Source organism: Trifolium pratense, linkage group LG7 (assembly GCF_020283565.1).
Source record: "Trifolium pratense cultivar HEN17-A07 linkage group LG7, ARS_RC_1.1, whole genome shotgun sequence".
NCBI lineage: Eukaryota > Viridiplantae > Streptophyta > Magnoliopsida > Fabales > Fabaceae > Trifolium > Trifolium pratense.
The window spans coordinates 19107532-19126955 of record NC_060065.1 but is presented as its reverse complement, the minus strand read 5'-3'; the positions used below and the strand labels follow the sequence as shown (position 1 = coordinate 19126955).

Genomic DNA, 19424 nt, shown 5'->3' with positions numbered 1-19424 from the left:
GTTGTTGAAAAAAACAACTATTTAATCAAATATTTTGTATCCACACGTAACAAGCATGTCTATAAATTAATTAGGTTACATCTCATCAAAAAAATATTCGTTCAAATTAAATATGTTGCACGTTCCATTACATGAACTAAAGTATTCCTTCAAAAATAATTATTAAAAAATAATAATTATACAACGGATATCATTATCAACTATTCGACCCAAATTTAATATCCGATATATTTTTAATTCCAGCTGAAACAGCTAGCCAAAACAAATTATTTTCTTATATTTATATCTTTTAGGCCAAATATATCCACGAATCTTTAAGTTTCATGATTGTAATAGTTGAGTCTTTATAATTTTTTAAGTAATAAATAGGTCGTTTTAAATGTGTAAAAAAATAGGTCTTTTTAATTAAGTATTTTTAGCTAATAAATCGGTCATTTAAGGGTCCGTTTGGTGCGCATGATATGATAGTGACAAGATATGATATAAAACAAGATAAGGATAGGATATCAACATGATAAAAATTATCCGCCACTGTTTTGCCACGATTAGACTGTGGCTAATTGATAAATAACCGTGGTTGTAAAATTGTTACCACACTTTATATTGTCATGGCTAAATTTTGCAAAACCAAGATAAACCACCCTCAAAATTAACGTGGTAAAATTTATTAGTCACAGTCACCAATCGTTAGTTAGTTCAGTGATGATTGGCGTTGAACTTGATAAATAACAGTCACCACTTGATGCCAGAACTGTCTCTCGAATCAAATTAAACCGATGGTGAAAGCAAAAAAAAAAAAAAAGAAATTATTAACCAAGGTCTATGATACCTTTAGCGGTTTTGACCCGAGGCTAAAGGACAAGTTTTTTGTAGTGAAGCTAAAAATTTAAAAGACTCACTTATTACTTGAAAAACTTAAAGACTTACAAAAGCGAAACTTAAAAGTCAATAAAAGCATTTCGCCTATTTTTTATTTAATTTTAAGCAATTATTATATGTTTTAAGAAAGTATAGTTAATAAAGTAAACATATATTTTAGCTTAAACTTATATTTTAGCTGAGAGGAGAATCTGTATGAACGAATAATTTGATGTCCAGCCACAAGCAGTATCATTTTGGACGTATTACTCTTAGGCTCTAAGTTAAGTATATCATTTTGGATACAAAGTTAAGTATATCTTTAAGTACACTAATAATCTTTATTCATCAAAAAAAAATATTAATTATCTTTAAGATCTGTGACTTGATTGGTCGAGAGCATTCGTATCAATATATTTGAGCTGTATATATAGTATTTTAACAACGTGGCCGAGGGAATAAGTGTGAATAGGCCTCCACATATCGACTACTACTTAATAGTTAATACCTAAACTCTTTCCATCTCATACTAATTGTATTTTAAGGTGAGATGCACATGGTTTTTTAATCAACCAAACTAACCAAACATTAATGAAGAATTCAAGTCGTTAATGAACTTCCTTCATGATGAATCGTTTAAGAGAATTTGAGTTAGTTTTCTCGTGAAAATAATTTTTTATCGAATTTACTTATACTCAATTATATTAAAAAAATATGATTGTTTCCAATTGTAAAATATTCGTGTGATAATTGAAACAAAAGGTGAATTTAATGGTGGTAATTGAAACAATTGAGAAACATGAAGGTAATTTTTTTTAGAGAATTCATTCTCAACATCAAGTGTATGATATAAGGGTTCGTTTGGTGCACAAGATAAGAGACAGAATATGATAACTGTATCATATCCTGTGTCAATCCAGTGTTTGGTGACACAGCAGGATATGATAAGTTAATCTTGAAGCTTATCCTATCATGTCTCTCTAGTTAAAATTTATCCTGAATTTGAGTTGGGTTACCAGCAGGATATAAGATAAGAATTTTTTTTATTGTTTTATTCTATAAAATATATTTTAAAATAAAAAATGAAAATTAATAAAATATAAATAATAAAATAATTAATTTTTAAATATATATATATATGTGATTTTCTCACAAGGGTAATTTTGTAATTTATATAATCTAAAAAATCAAAATTCTACTAAATTACAATATTTTAAATTATTAAAAAATTGAAAAATAGGGATATTAATTTGAATTTTATAACAAAATAAATATAGTTTTTTTGGCAATGATAATTTTATTATTTACGTATGAGATATATCATATATTTATCTAGCTTATCTAACATGTATAATTGAGTTATTTATTTGATCATGATTCATATAAAAAATTTAATTTTTTATTTTTTCATGATTGTTATTTAAAATTATATAAAGTTATTTGATTACTTATTTATATTTTTATTTGTAAAATTCAAAGTATTACAAAATAATTTTTAAAAAATAACAATTGTTTTACAAGGGTAATTTTGTCATTTAAATATTTTATATATCTTATCATATTATTACGAGTAATATGAGTATGTATTAATAACATGATATAATACTTATCATGTTTGTTATCCTGTTTGTACCAAACACGTGATAGGATAACTGATAACCGTTATCCTGCTGATATCCTATCATATCTTTATCCTGTTTTATATCATATCCTGTCATTATCTTATCTTGCGTATCAAACGGACCCTAAGATTCTTCGGTACATTTTAAGAGAACTAGTAGTGTATATAGTTTTTTTTTTTATTTAGTTTAGTAGTCTAATAACCATACTTACATAAAATGTTATTATTAAAATTTTGTTTAAAATACGTTTAGCAACACATCTACATGTGAAAAATAGCACTCCATCCGTTCCTTTTTATTTGTTGTTTTAGATTTCTGCATATATATCAATGCACAACTTTGATCACTAATGTCTTTAATTATCTTCTATAAAAAATTATGAAAATTTTATATTTTGAAAATACTCGTTGAGACAAATTGAACATCTTATATCCTAATATTTTTTTATATATTAGTATAAAATTACGATCAAAGTAGATTATATAAATAGTGTGCACGATTTCCAAACGACAAATAAAAATGTAACGAAAGGAGTAATTATTTTTTTTACACAAAAGATAGTAGTCCATCATAAGAGATCTTACAAATAGTTTAGTCTTTTAGTCATTTTTCGTATTGGCGGTCGTTTCACTCGTTTGTTTGAATTCTGATTGCTCTTGTAGATTCCACTATTTTTTTTTAACTTGATTTCGCGTTTGTACAATCGTCTATTATGATAAGATGTATTTTTTTTATCCGTGTCAGGTCTAATGTCCTCCAATTCTTTGTATCTCTTTGTTTTATTTATTATATTATTTTTTTTCTTTGCTTAAAAAAAATGTTAAACAGTGCCTTGAGGCACTAGTTAAACATCCAAATATAGAAATTTTATCACGGAACTTCTGCATGTATAATATATTAAAAATGTAAAAAGTCATCTTTTTATCATTAATTTTTTTTTTTTTTTATGGAGAATGTTAACATGTGCACCAAAAACACATGTTAAGGAAACAAAAATAGAAAGTATTAAATGTTGAAGCATTAAATTTTAACTTTTATACTATTAAGATACCTTAACATGTGCCCTATATGCACATGTTAACAACATTTTTTTTTTTATTGCTTAATTATTGCAGCTAAATACTAGTAATTGTTAACCTTGACTCAAACCTTCCAAATACATTTACTCACAGTTGCAACAATTACGAAAACGTGTTTCACGAATGTATTTAATAATTAGTTAATGCTTATACAGCTATACATGTCATATTGTGACTTGTCAATGTTTCCCGGCAATATTTTCATTTTAATAAAAATAAAAAAATGTCACTAATCGTTAGCTGTAAGCATTAACTATAATGTTTCCCGTCAATATTTTCATTTTAATAATTACTATAGTATCCATCTCATATCTGTAATTTGAAAAAATTACTTGTACTTATCTCTATATTCATGTGAGTAATTAATAATCTTTATATTCGTATTTATCTTTTACATTTTTGCTAAAATTAAATTATTTAATCATAAAATATCATATCATTTTAATAGAATTAAAAAAAATTCAAAGATTTCAATGTTGGCTCATGAAAATTACAAACAAAATCATGCTAAAGTTTATATTTCTGTTGATATATTCACATTGTGTTTGCATTATTTTATAAATAATTTTTTTATTAAAAGTATATGGTTTAATAATGTTGTATTTTCTAAAATTGATATACATATATAATGATATATAAATAAATATATATTATATGGGTATGAGGCACGTGTACGTACTAAATATCCGTACCTAAACCCCATATTCATTTTTTTGCAAGTAATTACATATACTTGTGCCCATACTTAAAATGCAAAATTTTATCCAATCTATTGTGAGTATTTTTGCATGTACATCCTAAATATAAGTCAAATTGTCATCCATAGTCAAACACTCCATCCCTAAGTCACATAAATGTGATGTAGGAGGGTATCCTTAGTAATTTATTATTTTAGATAGATTTAGTTTTATTATATTTTAGGTAGATTTCTTATTTTTATATTTCACCTAGATTAGTTATTTTTTATATTTTAGGTAGATTTGTTATTTTTATTTAGTTAGGTTTGTTATTTTCTTTTATAATCTTTTAGGAGATTTGTTATTTTTATTTTTCACTCCTATTTAAGGTAAACTATTGTAGCCTTGAAGGCAACCTTTTGATTTAATAAAATTCAGAGACTTTTCTCAAATTTGGTGGATTCCAAATTACTCCTTCTGGTGGATTCCGGAAGTCTAGTGGATTCTAGAATAGTTACTCTTTCTGGTGGATTCCGGAAATCTGGTGGATTCCAGAACCTTTATCTAAAAGGATTGGCGCTTGCTTTTCCTTCACGCTTCCGTACTGCGTCAGTTGGTATCAGAGCAGGTTTCTCCTGTTCTTTTCGTAACGTGATCAGCCATGGGAGAATCAATTCCGGTTATTAGGGTTCGCAATAACAACCATATTGTTACGTACATAAAATCAGAACATACTCGTGGTGAATCTGATTTGGAATACTATGAGCGTCGATATTACAAAAGGTTGAAGGATGATTACTACGAGTTTAAAATCTCTGATTCGACATATCGTTGTCCGTTTTGTTACAACAAAGATTACTCGTTGTCCGGCCTTTTGAGGCATGCTTACAGAATGACAGGTAACTCGAGTAAAACGATTAAAGATATTGCTAAACATTCTGTTTTGATAACTTATGTTAATTGGTATGTTAATGTTAAATTTGAGGAAGCATTTAGCATCTTCAATAATGCCAATAACAACAATCATGCCAATAATTTTCATCTACGCCACATAGCTACTGAAACCCTAGATGATAACCAGCCATCTCTTCCCGAGAAACTTGACGATCCTGCTTATAAATCCGAACCGAAATAAACCGAAGTAGTTGTTGAACAAGATGCTTCGGTTGAAGTTGACGAATCGAAAGATGAGAAGGAAGAGATCGATGAACATGATGATTCCGAGAAAGAGGATCAAACGGATGTGAAGTCTAAAATGGTAGAAACTACAATCAATGAGGAAGGAGTGCTCAATCTAGAATTGGAGGGTAGTTTCAACGAGATCAACAATGGCATGGATTGCGACATCCAAATAGAGGCGACGATAGAAATTGATGAAGAAACAAAGGAGAAAGAATGTCGGGTAACAAATTTATCGTCGTCGGCAGCGCAATATGATGCGACCTTAAGGACAACACAAACAAAGAAACTTATGAACATTTATCGGTACTCTCATGTTATGCGTATAAGCTCTACCGCCCTTGTGGAGTTATTAAATGGATTAACAAGCTATTATCTCAAGTTAGAGGAGAAAAATCAAGCTTTTAAAGAAGAAAAGAGTCGGTATGGCGCAAGACTAAAGGAAGAGCAAAAAGTAGCAATCAAGCAAACGAGAAAGAACTTGATAATCAAAGCAGAACCAGTACTAAGTTTCTACTATGATAAACGCATGAGCCAGTATCAAGATGAGAACTCGGGGTCGAGTTCTTTTGAGGTAGAGGAGACTGATGTAGGAGGGTTTCCTTAGTAATTTATTATTTTAGATAGATTTAGTTTTATTATATTTTAGGTAGATTTCTTATTTTTATATTTCACCTAGATTAGTTATTTTTTATATTTTAGGTAGATTTGTTATTTTTATTTAGTTAGGTTTGTTATTTTCTTTTACAATCTTTTAGGAGATTTGTTATTTTTATTTTTCACTCCTATTTAAGGTAAACTATTGTAGCCTTGAAGGCAACCTTTTGATTTAATAAAATTCAGAGACTTTTCTCAAATTTGGTGGATTCCAAATTACTCCTTATGGTGGATTCCGGAAGTCTAGTGGATTCTAGAATAGTTACTCTTTCTGGTGGATTCTGGAAATCTGGTGGATTCTAGAACCTTTATCTAAAAGAATTGGCGTTTGCTTTTCCTTCACGCTTCCGTACTGCGTCAAAATGGGACCATTTTTCCGCTAAAAAAGACTTGCACTATCACCTTTTTTGTTCTTAATAGTAGTTGAAGGACTAACGACGATGATGAGAAGAGCAGTCGAGATCGGTAAATTTAAGGGATATCTGGTAAATGATCATATTCAATTTCAGATTCTTCAGTTTGCGGATGATACTATTTTAATGGGCAGAGGTTATTGGACTAATATGTGGACTATTAAAATATTGTTGAGAAGCTTTGAATTAGTATCAGGTTTGAAGATTAATTTTGTTAAGAGTAAATTGTATGGTATCAACCTTGATGATAGATTCTTAGAAGTTGGGTCATCTTTTTTGTCTTGTCGGACAAATTCTATTCCTTTTAAATTTTTAGGAATACCGGTGGGTGCCAATCCAAGAAGGCGAGAAACTTGGAAACCGGTGGTAGATGTTATGTCCAATAGATTAAGCATGTGGAGCAGCCATCAATTATCTTTTGGGGGAAGAATTACTTTAATTAATTTAGTGTTGGCAAGTATTCCTCTTTATTTCTTTTCTTTTTTCAAGGCCCCTAAATGCATCCTTAAGCAATTAGTGAGGATTCAAAGAAATTTTTTGTGGGGCGGAGGCATTGAGGATAAAAAGTTGTGTTGAATTAAGTGGGACCAAATTTGTTTACCGAAGGATCAATGAGGTTTAGGGGTGAAAAACTTAGAAATTTTCAATGCGGCGTTGTTAAGCAAATGGAAATGGAGATTCTTAGCAGACAAAGATGCAATATGGGCTGATTTGTTGTGCTTTAGATATGGTCACCTACTCTCTAGAATCTTAAGCGGGGTAACATCACAGGTTGGCGGTAAGGATTCTATTTGGTGGAAGGATGTTATAGGCATTGGTAGGAAGTTGGAGGTCGATCGGTTTAAAACCAACGTGTGTTGTAGTGTTGGTAATGGAAAAGACATTGGGTTTTGCCGTTTTGGAGGTTTAAGTGGTATGATAATCTTGCTTTTTGTGACTTATTCCCCAATCTTTTTGACAAAGAAGCACATCATGATATTATGATTGCAGATAGGCTGAGTTGGAACGGCGAGCTTCCCGTGTGGTCTTGGCAATAGAATGAAACATTATCCAGCACTGATGAACAACAATTTGACGTTTTTAGTTGACGTTTTTTCCCCATCAAATACTCAAGATAGATGGCGTTAGGTTCCGGATTCAACCGGTCTCTTTTCTGTTAATTCCTGCTATAATTTGTTGTTACAGTCTTGTAACACCATTGTTCTTGATTCAAATGTAGTAATAGCCGTCAAAAAGCTTTGGAAGAACGATGTTCCGTCCAAAGTTAATGTATTTGGTTGGAGATTACTACTAGAGAAGCTACCGACATGGGTTGCTCTTAATCATAGAAGTATATTGCTTAACCCGCATGATCTTCCTTGCATTTTTTGCTTTCTACATAGTGAAGATTGCTCCCATCTTTTCTTTCGTTGCCATTTTGATAAAGGTGTATGGGAAGCCATTTTCAAATGGTTAGGCCAAGGCATTCCGGCTGATTTGGAAAGTTGGAATCATTTTTTATCTGTCGGTAATTTGATTAAATCGAAAGAAGCTAGCCGATTAAGGCATTTGATTTGGTTAGAGTATTTGGAAGCTTAGAAACAACGTGGTCTTTAAACGGAGTTTTGCCGAATGCCTCCCAATTATTGGATGATGTTAAGGCTATTTCTTGGATTTGGTTTAGCGATCGTTCTGGCCGTAAGTTGTTATTATCTTTTTCTGATTGGTGTCTTGATCCTTTAACATGTATCGAAAGTTTATAATAACATGTTTTGTATTGTAAGGGTTTGAGTCCCCCTTGTACTCCCTTATAATATATTTTTGCTTATAAAAAAAATAAACTTGTAAGGAAGAATAGATAATTACAAACTTTTTAAGTGGTCATATTAGAAATTGAAGCAAACCTGCGGCCTGAGTTCTATAAGCACAGAAATGAGGGGCATGGCTGCAACTGCACAAAAAAAAAATTAATATCTCACTTTTCATTTTGTATCTTTTTATAATTTCTTTTAAGCTGCCTTTATGACTGAAGTATATTATTTTTTTTCATAACTGAAGTTTATATTTAGGTTATAATAAAAATAATAATAATTTTTACCTTAAAGTATTTTGCTGTTTCCTTAATACCATAACCATCACAATTTAAATAGTTTTTAATTTCATTTGTCAGCATCATTATATTTGTAACAATATAATTTACTGTTTCTGTAGAAAAAAAAAGTACTTTACTGTTACATTAATTAAAGATGGGGACAATGTTTTTTTTGTTTTTTTATTTTAGTCTATACAGTTTTCATTGTCATCAAATATTTTTTTTTTGGTTACATTGTCATCAAATATTTCAATTAGATATGGCCATATTAAACAACCAAAAAAATAAATAAAATATGGCCATATGTTGCTTGCTTGACATATTTTTAAAATAAATAACAACAATATAATATGTTGATAAAATTTGATTAAAATATTTATAAATATCTTTTTTAGTCAGTGAAAATGAAAAATTTACATTAATCTGAAAAGAAAATCATAATGTAATATATTTTTACAGATCTAGTGAAACTAGTTAAAAGATGGAAAATTAAGTTCAAAATTCTATGAGACAGGGACAAATAAGTCATTAACATATAAATATAGAGTACTTTATGTTGCTTTTAATTTTAATTATATTTCACATGTTCATACTTGAGTGATTGTCAAAAAAAAATGTTCATACTTGAGTGGTCAAAACTTAAGCTTCTTTTTATTAAGAAGTTCCATAAGTTGGTCTGAACAATAATTTATAAGTAAGAGATAATTCTCACTTTATAAGTTAGTTTTGTAAGGATAGTTAGAGGAACTCCCAATTTTAAGATGGTATCAGAGTTTTTACACAATCCGTTGGATCGATTGATTTTAAGTTTTTGATTGAGTCATCCACCATTTATATATGCGCAACAAGTCCAATAAAACAAGTACAACAATGTTGGACGCGATGTTGGACACGAGGGATACCCAATACCACTTTGGATTAGATAGAAATTTTCTCTTTCAACTAGAGGTCCTAAGTTTAAATTCAGTTTTCTGACAATGCAATATTGTTAAATTTCTTAAGAAAATTATTGTCTGTTATGATTTTATCTAATTTGAGATATTAATAGCTGCAATTGCAAGCGAAGGAGTTCCTATTTACAACAAAGAAAAAAATTCAATTATTTTCATTTTAACATTTAAAATGACAAAAATAGCCTTGTAGGGCCCTATAAAATGGAACACACCTTGACTGAACAGAACATAACTGTCCCCTACCCATCATAATTAATTGTTACAATATTGTGTCAACTCTATCAAACTTTCCCAGAATTATGGCATTCAATCAAGAATTAGAAGCTATAACCCAAGCTTTCTCAGGTTCTATATTTCTCAACTTGTACAATATTAAATTATTATTACTTACATATTTTCTTTTTAAATATATTAATTAATTTTAATTAGTATTCATACACAATTGATGATTATTTTGATGTAATTTTAGGACATGGTGTGGATGAGAAATCATTGACAACAATATTGGGAAAATGGGATCCTTTGGAGAGAGAGTCTTATAGGAAGCAGACATCAAATTTCTTCATTGAAGATCATGAACGCCAATTTCAGAGATGGAATGATCATTGTGTTCGTCTTCTCAAACATGAGTTTGTGCGTTTTAAGGTACATTCATTTCTTTTTCAATTAATTATTTTCTATTTAAATAAAAATTGAGGATTGATTTTTATGTCCAGAAGTTAAGTTTGTTTTTCTTCTAATTTTGTGATAATATTTCTAGCTTAAAAATTATTTAAATTATTTTTTGGACAATTTTTTAGTTGACTTCGGTATATTATGGAATTTCCAATTGGTAAACCAAGGGTAAGTTAAAGACGAAACAAAAAAAATAATTATTGTCAAAAAATAATAATAATTTTTTTTTTGACTAAAATAAATAAATTAAATGCTATGAGTATGACAATCTAATCGTTTTTACACAATCATCAAATTTGTTGGTACATACACAATCATCTAATTAGATCTTGTCAACAATAATAAATTATGTACTTATTGGAGGATTAAGTAGTTGGATGTCCAGAGTTCAAATCAATCTAATCGTTTTTACACAATCATCAAATTTTTTGGTACATACACAACCGTCTAATTAGATCTTGTCAACAATAATAAATTAAGTACTTATTGGAGGATTAAGTAGTTGGATGTCCAGAGTTCAAGTCAATCTAATCATTTTTACACAATCATCAATTTTTTTGGTACATACACAATCATCTAATTAGATCTTGTCAACAATAATAAATTAAGTACTTATTGGAGGATTAAGTAGTTGGATGTCCAGAGTTCAAGTCCTGAAAAGGTAAAAAACTAACATAACATTGTAATATACTAACAATTTACTTATACAAAAAAATAATTAAGTACAGCTGCAATTGTTGCAGGTTGTGATTGCATAAATTACTTTTACAAAAAAATAATAATAGATTAAAAAAATAAACTAACCAGATCTCTTAACGTAAACATTGAAATATTGGTGAATGAGGAGAGTCCGAAGATCATCTATATTAAACCAAGAATAACTGAATAAATATTTGACACCATATATTTACCAAAACTCATAAGACAATATTGAATTTATGAATTATTTGACTTATATGTGGACCTCTGTTGGGTGGTGCCGGTTTTGGTTTTCTTTACTGGTGTTCGGCGCCATTTGTTTTGTAGTTACGCTTTTTCCGATCTCTGTTCGTCTTGTGCAGAGACTGATTATTAATAATAATATATTTGCCGTTTAAAAAAAACTTTATTTTCTTAAAATAGTTTTTTGCAAAACCACTAAATTTGATCTAATGGTGGGGGGTCTATAAGTCCTGGGTTCGATCTCAACTCATTGTATACAAAAATAAAGTTTTTTCCAAGAAAATAAATGAGATCCTCATGTTATATTAGATGGACCCTACTTCCAACCGCACAATATAACGTAAAACGTAAAATCATGATTAAACAAGAGTATAAGATTTGTCAAAAAAAAAAATGTATGAGAAATTTTACACTTGATGTGGTTTGTCCTTAAACTCTTAAAACAATTTCGTGATGAAGTCAACCGAGGAAAATTATGTTATTAAAAACAGAAAAATAATTGTCACAAAAATACTTATTCTTAGAAATAAATAAAAGTAGTCTTTATTCCGGACAAATAATAGAAATATCACTTTTTATTTATATGAGTTTACGTTTAAAGTTTGACCACACCAATTATTCATTTTAAAAATAAAGTTATAGTTATCAGGCTACCTCATAAGTAAAAATAAAGTTATCTTACACATGTATTCAATAATGTATTGACACATCATATAATGTGTTTTAAAACACATAACGTGTTACGTTTATTAAATGATGTGACAACACATTATTGAGTAATGCATGTGTATAAAAAAATTTCACCGACAATGCATAACATTTAAACCCCTTTTTTTACATTAAATAGTAGTAGTCCAAATCCAATGATGTGTTATCATATGATTTAATGAATGTAACAAATCATATGTTTTTAAACAATTTCTAGCCACTAGACTATTTAACAAAAAAATAAAAATATAATTGGATATAAGTGTAAAATAATTTTGCACTGATTGTGTGTATAAATTAAATTCAAACTTTAATACAATATTAGGGTGCGTTTGATTCGTAAAACAGCAAGGACTGGACAGAACAGTACATGACAGAACAAGATAATACAGGACAGGACAAACCTGTACCGGAGAGATATATGGCGATAATAGTCTTATCTTCGAAAATAAAATGGGTATTTTCGTATTTTTTATAGTTGTACTACGGACAAAAAGTTGTACTGTGGTTTAGTGAGGGACAAAAATTCTTGTTTTTGTCCTGTCCCTTGCTGCCTAATTTGTCCAGTCCCATAACCAGTTTCAAATCAAACAGGGTACAACAAAAGTTGTCCAGTTCAGTCCCCTAATTTTTAGCAGATCAAACGCACCCTTAAACTTTTATATATAGTCTAACATATTTTAAAAAAATGTTTCTAATTAAGACAAGGAATAATCCCTCGGTCAACAAAAAGAAGAAAAAACAAGGAATAATCACAAATTGAAAAATTAAATTAAATTTTATTGTCCCTTATGTGTTGACATTTTCATGTAATAATCATCAGAATGCAGTGGTGCTTTGGAGCATGCACCCTTGGGAAAGAGATGCTCGTTTAGCAAAAGAGGCCCTAAAGAAAGGCCCAAGTTCATATGGTGTGCTGATTGAGATTGCATGCACAAGATCTTCAGAAGAGCTTTTGGGAGCTAGGAAGGCATATCATTCCCTCTTTGACCACTCCATTGAAGAAGATGTTGCTTCTCACATTCATAGCATTGATAGAAAGGTACATACATCAAGTTGTAGTACTATATATAGCCAATAAAGTTTTATGTTTCCTTTTTTATTAAGAAAATTTAACCAATATTATACTTTATAATTATAGTTGTGGCCGCGCTATAATTTTAGGTTGATCAAATTGGACCAAAAAAGCTATATTGTTTTTGGGCCAAATCAGCGAATATATTAGGCCAGGTCCATTTTAACAGCTCTACTGTTAAATGAGTGTATATAGAAAATGTTCAAACTTCAAAATTTTATGTAATATTATATTTTGATAAAATAAATAAATGTATGTCATTATAAAAATTTTGTTTTTGGTACTATAAATATCTCAAATTTCATTTTTAATCGTTATAAAAATTTCAGCAACTTTTGTTCCTCCAAATATTTTCTATCCTCTACAATACTAACACCTATTACTATTGGAAACAGCTCTTGGTTGCACTTGTGAGTGCCTATAGGTATGAAGGATCAAAGGTTAAAGATGACACTGCAAAATCAGAAGCCAAAACACTTTCCAATGCCATTAAGAATGATGAAAAGAAGCCTATTATAGAGAATGATGAAGTAATAAGGATTTTGGCTACAAGAAGCAAGCCACATCTTCAAGCAGTTTACAAGCACTATAAAGAGTTATCTGGCAAGAATCTTGAAGAGGTATATTATAAAAAATGCTAATGCATGCACAATAATGTCATAATAAATTCTATAATATGATCCTCATGTTATTCCTTGCTTCTTTAAGTTTTGGATCCTATTTGTATACTAAACATTTTAGGCCTATTTCAACTAGTTTATTGGACTTTATCTACTTTCTTTTTTAACAAATTTGAGTTTATCGATTTAGGGCTCGTTTGGAAGCTTTTGAAAAATAGCTTATGCAAATAATTAAGTTTTTATATTAATTCATAAGTTCTCACTAATTGAAATTGTATCTTCATAAACAGTTTCTTTTCATAAATTACCATGACAAGCTTATGAATAGTACAAAGAAGTTTATATATTTGAAAAAACTCAAAAATAAGTCAATCTAAACAGGTCCTTACTCAAAATAATTTATGACATGTTTATAAGATGTTTTCAGCTTATTTTCAGAATCTCACTAAAATACTTATGAAAACAATTTGCCTCTATTTTTTCTTTTGTTATAGAAATAACTTATACATAAGCACTTATATGATAAATGCTTATGCTATAAGTATTTAATTAAGTTGTTAATCCAAACATATGACTTATGAGATTCAATTTCTGATTAAAATTTCACTGCATTTTGCTAGGATCTTAATGACTTAAGGTTTAAAGAGACTGTGCAATGCCTTTGTACTCCACAAGTATATTTTAGCAAGGTAAGATAAAATTACAAAGTCAAAATTCAACCTCTTAAATTGGTTGCATTTATTTTATTTTAATTTCTTGTATAATAACTATCTAAATAATGCATTTTTTGTATCCATAGGTTTTGGATGAAGCATTAAGAATTGATGTGGATAAGAATATTAAGAAATCACTTACTCGTGTGATTGTTACTAGAGCTGACATTGATATGAAGGAGATAAAAGCTGAGTATAATGACTTATATGGAGTTTCTTTGCCTCAAAAAATTGAAGAAACTGCTAAAGGGAACTACAAAGATTTCTTGCTAACCTTGATTGCTAGAGGAGGCTAATTGATGAAATTAATTTGAGAGCCAATCTTTGGTATATGAAATTTGAGTTATATTTTCTGTCCTATATTGTTTATCAATTTAAATTTTTATTGGTGATGTTATTGCATGCTTCACATTGTACTATTATCGTCACAAAAGAGAGAAAAACGTGTAATCGAATAAACTAGGATCTTTGTCGATTAAATAAAGGATTTGTTTTTCTATTATATATTTTAAAACATGTTAGAACAAAATTGATCTATTTGTTGTTTTGCTCACAACTCTAAAAAAGATAGAGAGAAAAGAAGAATTTAGATTCCTTGATAAATTACAGGTCCGCCTTTAGAACAAAATAATTTTTTTGAAATTTTTATTAGTTATAACTTGTCTCATTTGATAATTATTTTTAAATTTTTAGCAGTGATAGTTTAAATCTTATATGATAATTAAAATTTATGTCAGTTATAACTTATCCCGTGTAAAATAGTTTAGCCAATAGTTTATTTGAAGGGAAAAAATTAGTTAAAGTTTTTCTCATATATGATAATCTTTTTTTGAAATTTTTATCAGTAATAATTTGTCCCGTATATGATAGTTAAAATTTATATCAGTTAGAATTTATCCCGTGTAAAATGTATAGATTATATTCTATTCCAAAAAAATATGTATAAAATGAGAGAGAAATGAGAAGTTATAAAGAATATAATTCATGAAATTTGAATTCAAATTTCAAATTGTTCTTTGGTGGGATAATAAAGAGTTGAATATGAGTATAACCCATTGGATAAATGTATGACAAAGTTGAAAAGATGACAATGAGATGTGGCAATTGCATTTAATATTTGACATAAAAATGGTTTGGTTTCAAAAGCAACCAAATTTGTTTCCATGTAACCATGACTAGCCAAAAAACAACCTTTTATCTCACAAGTTTACAAAATGGTTTGATTGGCTCACAATATGGCTCGATTTGCAGCAATATTAGTTTAGTTACACAAATTTTGGACACCAAATACTCTTACTTTAAACACATGACAACATTTGAGACAAAGTTATTTGTGAGTTTTCCAGAACAATCAACGTTCTTAGAGCACCATTATCCCAAAACTCAATATGAGTTCTTTAAGTGGGTCTCGTTTCATTCTTTATATTATCTTACACTTCTCAATTATTTAAACAACTCAACTACATTTCTCAAATATCCATACAACTTATCAAAAACTCTTAAATGAGTCTCATTGGGTCCCACATGTTTTAAAATAAAATGGGAGATAACCGTTGTATTGTAGCCTTCAATATTTAATTAATTCATTTGCACTAGTCATGACCCATGTGTCAGTTTGTATCTGTCGGTAAACATAGCATCACCTTTCATTGTAGCAACGTTTGATTGTTTTCAATTATCCATGTGCTCTGACAAAGAGCGTGTTGCAGTCCAAAAACCACCAATGTGCTTGCTCTTATATAGATTATATAAATTAATGGACAAATATGTAAAATTCCTTCTTATAAACTGCGAAAAATTGCAAGAGCAGAAAATTTGGGACGGTTAATCTGCGCAACCAAAAATACTTAAGAATAGACTGTGCATGAAAGATTTAAATCATCTAAATTTTAAAGTGAGTAAATGAGTAGATAAAAAATTCAATGTCTCCATGATTTGTTGGGACATCGCATTATACATACCGGATAAACTCTTGATTTGTTATGATATACTCATAAATCATAATATTTATCTTTAATTTATTAATCAATGAATAATATTATTAACTTTAAAATGTGAATTACTATTCATTTTAGAAAATTCGGATCTGTGTCGAATACCCTTTTGTACATATCAATCCATTATAATTTAATTTGAATATGATTCTTATGAGTCATATTTGAAGTGTTGCAATGTCGTTTATCTTGTTTGGTTACTTCGTCGTAGTTTTGTATAGGCACCTTCCTTGTTTGGATTTTTATTTATTGTAGTTTTCATAATACAAAGGTCATGCTCACTTGCATACATAGCACGATTGATTTGGGTATTTTCTCTCTGGTGAAAAAAAAAATTCTGCAATAAAAAAAAACACTATTATATCTGCTTATGCCAAAATGAAAAGACGATGATGTGTCTCTTTTAGCTTAACAAAGTTCTTAGATTAAAACTGTTTTCCGCCTTTTCGAATCTCACAAGACTCAAGAATGTATCCGCAGGTGCACGCAAAATATACTCATGCTACACAACCCAAATATCGTCATCCAATTTTTCTACATTTTGGAGAATATGGTGAATTTGATGAAAGTTACCGTGACACTTTTATCTTGTTGTTGAAATTCTAAAGGGTATCATAACTTTTTCCAAAATCAGTGTCACACCACAATTTATTTAACCAAACATACAACTAACTTAATTTGGATTGTCCGGTCAAAATCAGTCTTTATTGGCATTTAGTTTTAATTTGGAGATCGAAGTTTCAACCTGAAATCTGAGTTGCCAAAATCTAAACTAGAAGTTGATTTTCAAAGATATATTTATAATCTCCAACTACAAATTAAATTTTGAATATCTTGAGTTCACATGAAATGAACCAAGGATTGTTGAAATTTAGTAGAGCTTGGTGTCTAAGAAAAAAAAAACTTTTCTACAAACATTGAGACATCTTTTTTGAGCTTGTTCCTCATGTATTATTAAGAAACCATCAAACATACCATACAACTATAAAATAAGATAGAAATTCAAGGTCTCATAAAACAAATTAAAACTAAAACCACACTCAACAAGATAAACCAACATAGATAATACCATCATAACTTTATGTCTTAATTAAACTCATAAGCACAAATGCCGCTAGAGAAAAGGAAAACTTAATCTTCTTTCCCCAAGAGAGTGAGAAGGAACTTCTTGTAATCCCCTGAGGTTTCCTTAGCCACAACATGCTCAAGAAGAACACTGTTTCTCTTGTAATAAACATCTGAGATGACTTTTAGGTCATGTTGTGCCCGGCTCACAATCACGCGGGTGAGTGCATCCTCATCGGTTCCTAGCTTCTTGATTGAATCTCGCACCACCTACAATATGATTAGAAAAATGTCAAGTTAAATCACTATGGTAAATTTCACATTTTTTGTAAATTCATAAAGATCGAGAGCAGAGCAGGGATGGATTCCTGGATTCGTCCCTAATTCAGAGTACATTTTCAGTGAGATATGAAAGTTAGTTTTTTTTTATATATAATCGATTCTCTCGTTATCAAATATCAATATAATTTTTGTTTTACTGTAATTTTCTCTTATCAATGATTTCCATGAAAAATAATAATATGGTATCAGAGTCTGATTAACCAGAAAAAAAAAAAAATAAAGAAATGACTTATACCTTTTCATAGTACTTAACATGATCATTGAAAGTACGAATGGTGGTATACAATGCCTTTTGAAAATCATCAGATTTTTCATCCAACAGCTTCTGTAAAAAATAAAAGGAACAGAAATTTATATGATGAATCATAGTACCAAAATTTTCAATTTCTCATCTTAATTTCAAATTTTGGTATACCTTAGTGATGGAAGTACCATGAGCCTCTCTGTAACGATTGAAAGTCGCAATCAATTGAGTCTTGCTTCTGGTAGTCAAGATCCTTATAGCTTCTTCATGACTTCCTTTCTTCTCTTTCACAGCCTCATGAAGAATTTCAGCTTCAGTTTGTGCCAATTTTGCATTGATCTCATCACCAACATGCCTATATGCAGTCACTAGCCCGACCAAAAGCTGCTCGAAAAACACCACATTATGTTAAATCTTAATTTTTCATACATCTAATTGAAAATCAATTTTACAGCACTGTTTTGAAGTAAGAAGTTGAATCTAACATGGATTATTCAAGCCGCGGCATTAAAACAAATTATGTTGATCTTCAATTATGATGTGATTGGAAAAGCGTGAGTTAGGTCTAATATAAAAATAAAAATAAAAATAATACCTGGCGAAGAGGGCCGGAGGTATGAGCAGCCACATCTTCTTCCAAGGAGTGCTTGTAGCGTTTGATGTACGCGCGTCTCACATTAAAAAGCTCTTCAGGGGAGAGAACAGTTGAAATTTCCACAATGACATTGTAGTTTTTGCCACTCTTGAGAGCAACATTAGCCAAAACAGCATCACGCTCCGCAGGTTCGAGTATCCAACGGTACACGGCTTTCTGTTTGGTAAAGTCACCAAATTTCAAAACTCATCAATACATAACACAAATTAAAAAAACATGCTTAATAGAACATTGAAAAATTTCAACTTTTTTTATGTTAATCATCATGATATTAAATTAATATGGTACCTCAAAATCTCCTTTGAGTTCAGATTCCAATCTTTTGATAAGATCCTCTTGATAAATTTCTTCATAAGCTCTTCTGATTTGTTGTATCTGATTAGAGTTTCTATGACCAAGAATTGTTATCACAGTTTTCTCATCAGTACCCCATCCTGCAAAAAATTGATCATCAATTTTCATACAACATAGTATGTTTCAGATTCATCATCAATTGTAACAGATTTTTCCATTAAAAAAAGTACATGAGATTACAATGAAATTAAAATGACTAATCAAGTTTACAAAATTTTCACATATATTCATGATGGATAAAATCAAATGGACTTTCTGGGTGGAACAATTTCTTGGTCGTCAGACTTTAAAAAACAAAAATAAATAAAAAAAAATCAAATGGACTATGACATGATCTATAAAGAAGAAAAAAAAGGGATTATAAAACCTTCAAAAGCTTTTCTTAGAGCTTCAGCATCTTCATGGGGGAGATGGTTGATGGGAGCAATGAGGGTAGCCATAGTTGAATATTTTTGTCTATAGTGCTAACTATGATATGTGATGAATAAATCTATGTTCAATGTTGTTCTATTTATAATACCATGTGGA

General features: G+C 29.6%; 2 protein-coding genes across 2 annotated transcripts; one reads left to right on the top strand and one right to left on the bottom strand.

The window, feature by feature from the left end:
• The first annotated feature begins 9743 nt into the window (after positions 1–9743).
• Positions 9744–14745, top strand: LOC123893794 (annexin D4). The gene is made up of 6 exons (XM_045943592.1): positions 9744–9854; positions 9979–10154; positions 12658–12876; positions 13305–13529; positions 14150–14218; positions 14329–14745. The coding sequence occupies exons 1-6, from the start codon at positions 9809–9811 to the stop codon at positions 14536–14538; spliced, it is 945 nt and encodes a 314-aa protein (XP_045799548.1). The 5' UTR covers positions 9744–9808; the 3' UTR covers positions 14539–14745.
• Positions 14746–17140: 2395 nt separating this feature from the next.
• On the bottom strand, positions 17141–19424 carry LOC123893793 (annexin-like protein RJ4). The gene is made up of 6 exons (XM_045943591.1): positions 19264–19424; positions 18831–18976; positions 18483–18698; positions 18059–18271; positions 17879–17968; positions 17141–17571 (listed from the first exon to the last, which is right to left on the bottom strand). The coding sequence occupies exons 1-6, from the start codon at positions 19334–19336 to the stop codon at positions 17368–17370; spliced, it is 942 nt and encodes a 313-aa protein (XP_045799547.1). The 5' UTR covers positions 19337–19424; the 3' UTR covers positions 17141–17367.

What these genes read in the sequence shown, in the direction of transcription:
- LOC123893794 (XM_045943592.1), top strand. Translation starts at nt 9,809, where the DNA reads ATGGCATTCAATCAAGAATTAGAAGCTATAACCCAAGCTTTCTCAG. An exon ending in ATGAGTTTGTGCGTTTTAAG is followed by an intron (nt 10,155 to 12,657) that starts GTACATTCATTT and finishes AATAATCATCAG; the next exon opens with AATGCAGTGGTGCTTTGGAG. An exon ending in CACAAGTATATTTTAGCAAG is followed by an intron (nt 14,219 to 14,328) that starts GTAAGATAAAAT and finishes TTGTATCCATAG; the next exon opens with GTTTTGGATGAAGCATTAAG.
- LOC123893793 (XM_045943591.1), bottom strand. Translation starts at nt 19,336, where the DNA reads ATGGCTACCCTCATTGCTCCCATCAACCATCTCCCCCATGAAGATGCT. An exon ending in TCTAAGAAAAGCTTTTGAAG is followed by an intron (nt 18,977 to 19,263) that starts GTTTTATAATCC and finishes AATTTTTTGCAG; the next exon opens with GATGGGGTACTGATGAGAAA. An exon ending in ATGTTAAGTACTATGAAAAG is followed by an intron (nt 17,572 to 17,878) that starts GTATAAGTCATT and finishes ATCATATTGTAG; the next exon opens with GTGGTGCGAGATTCAATCAA.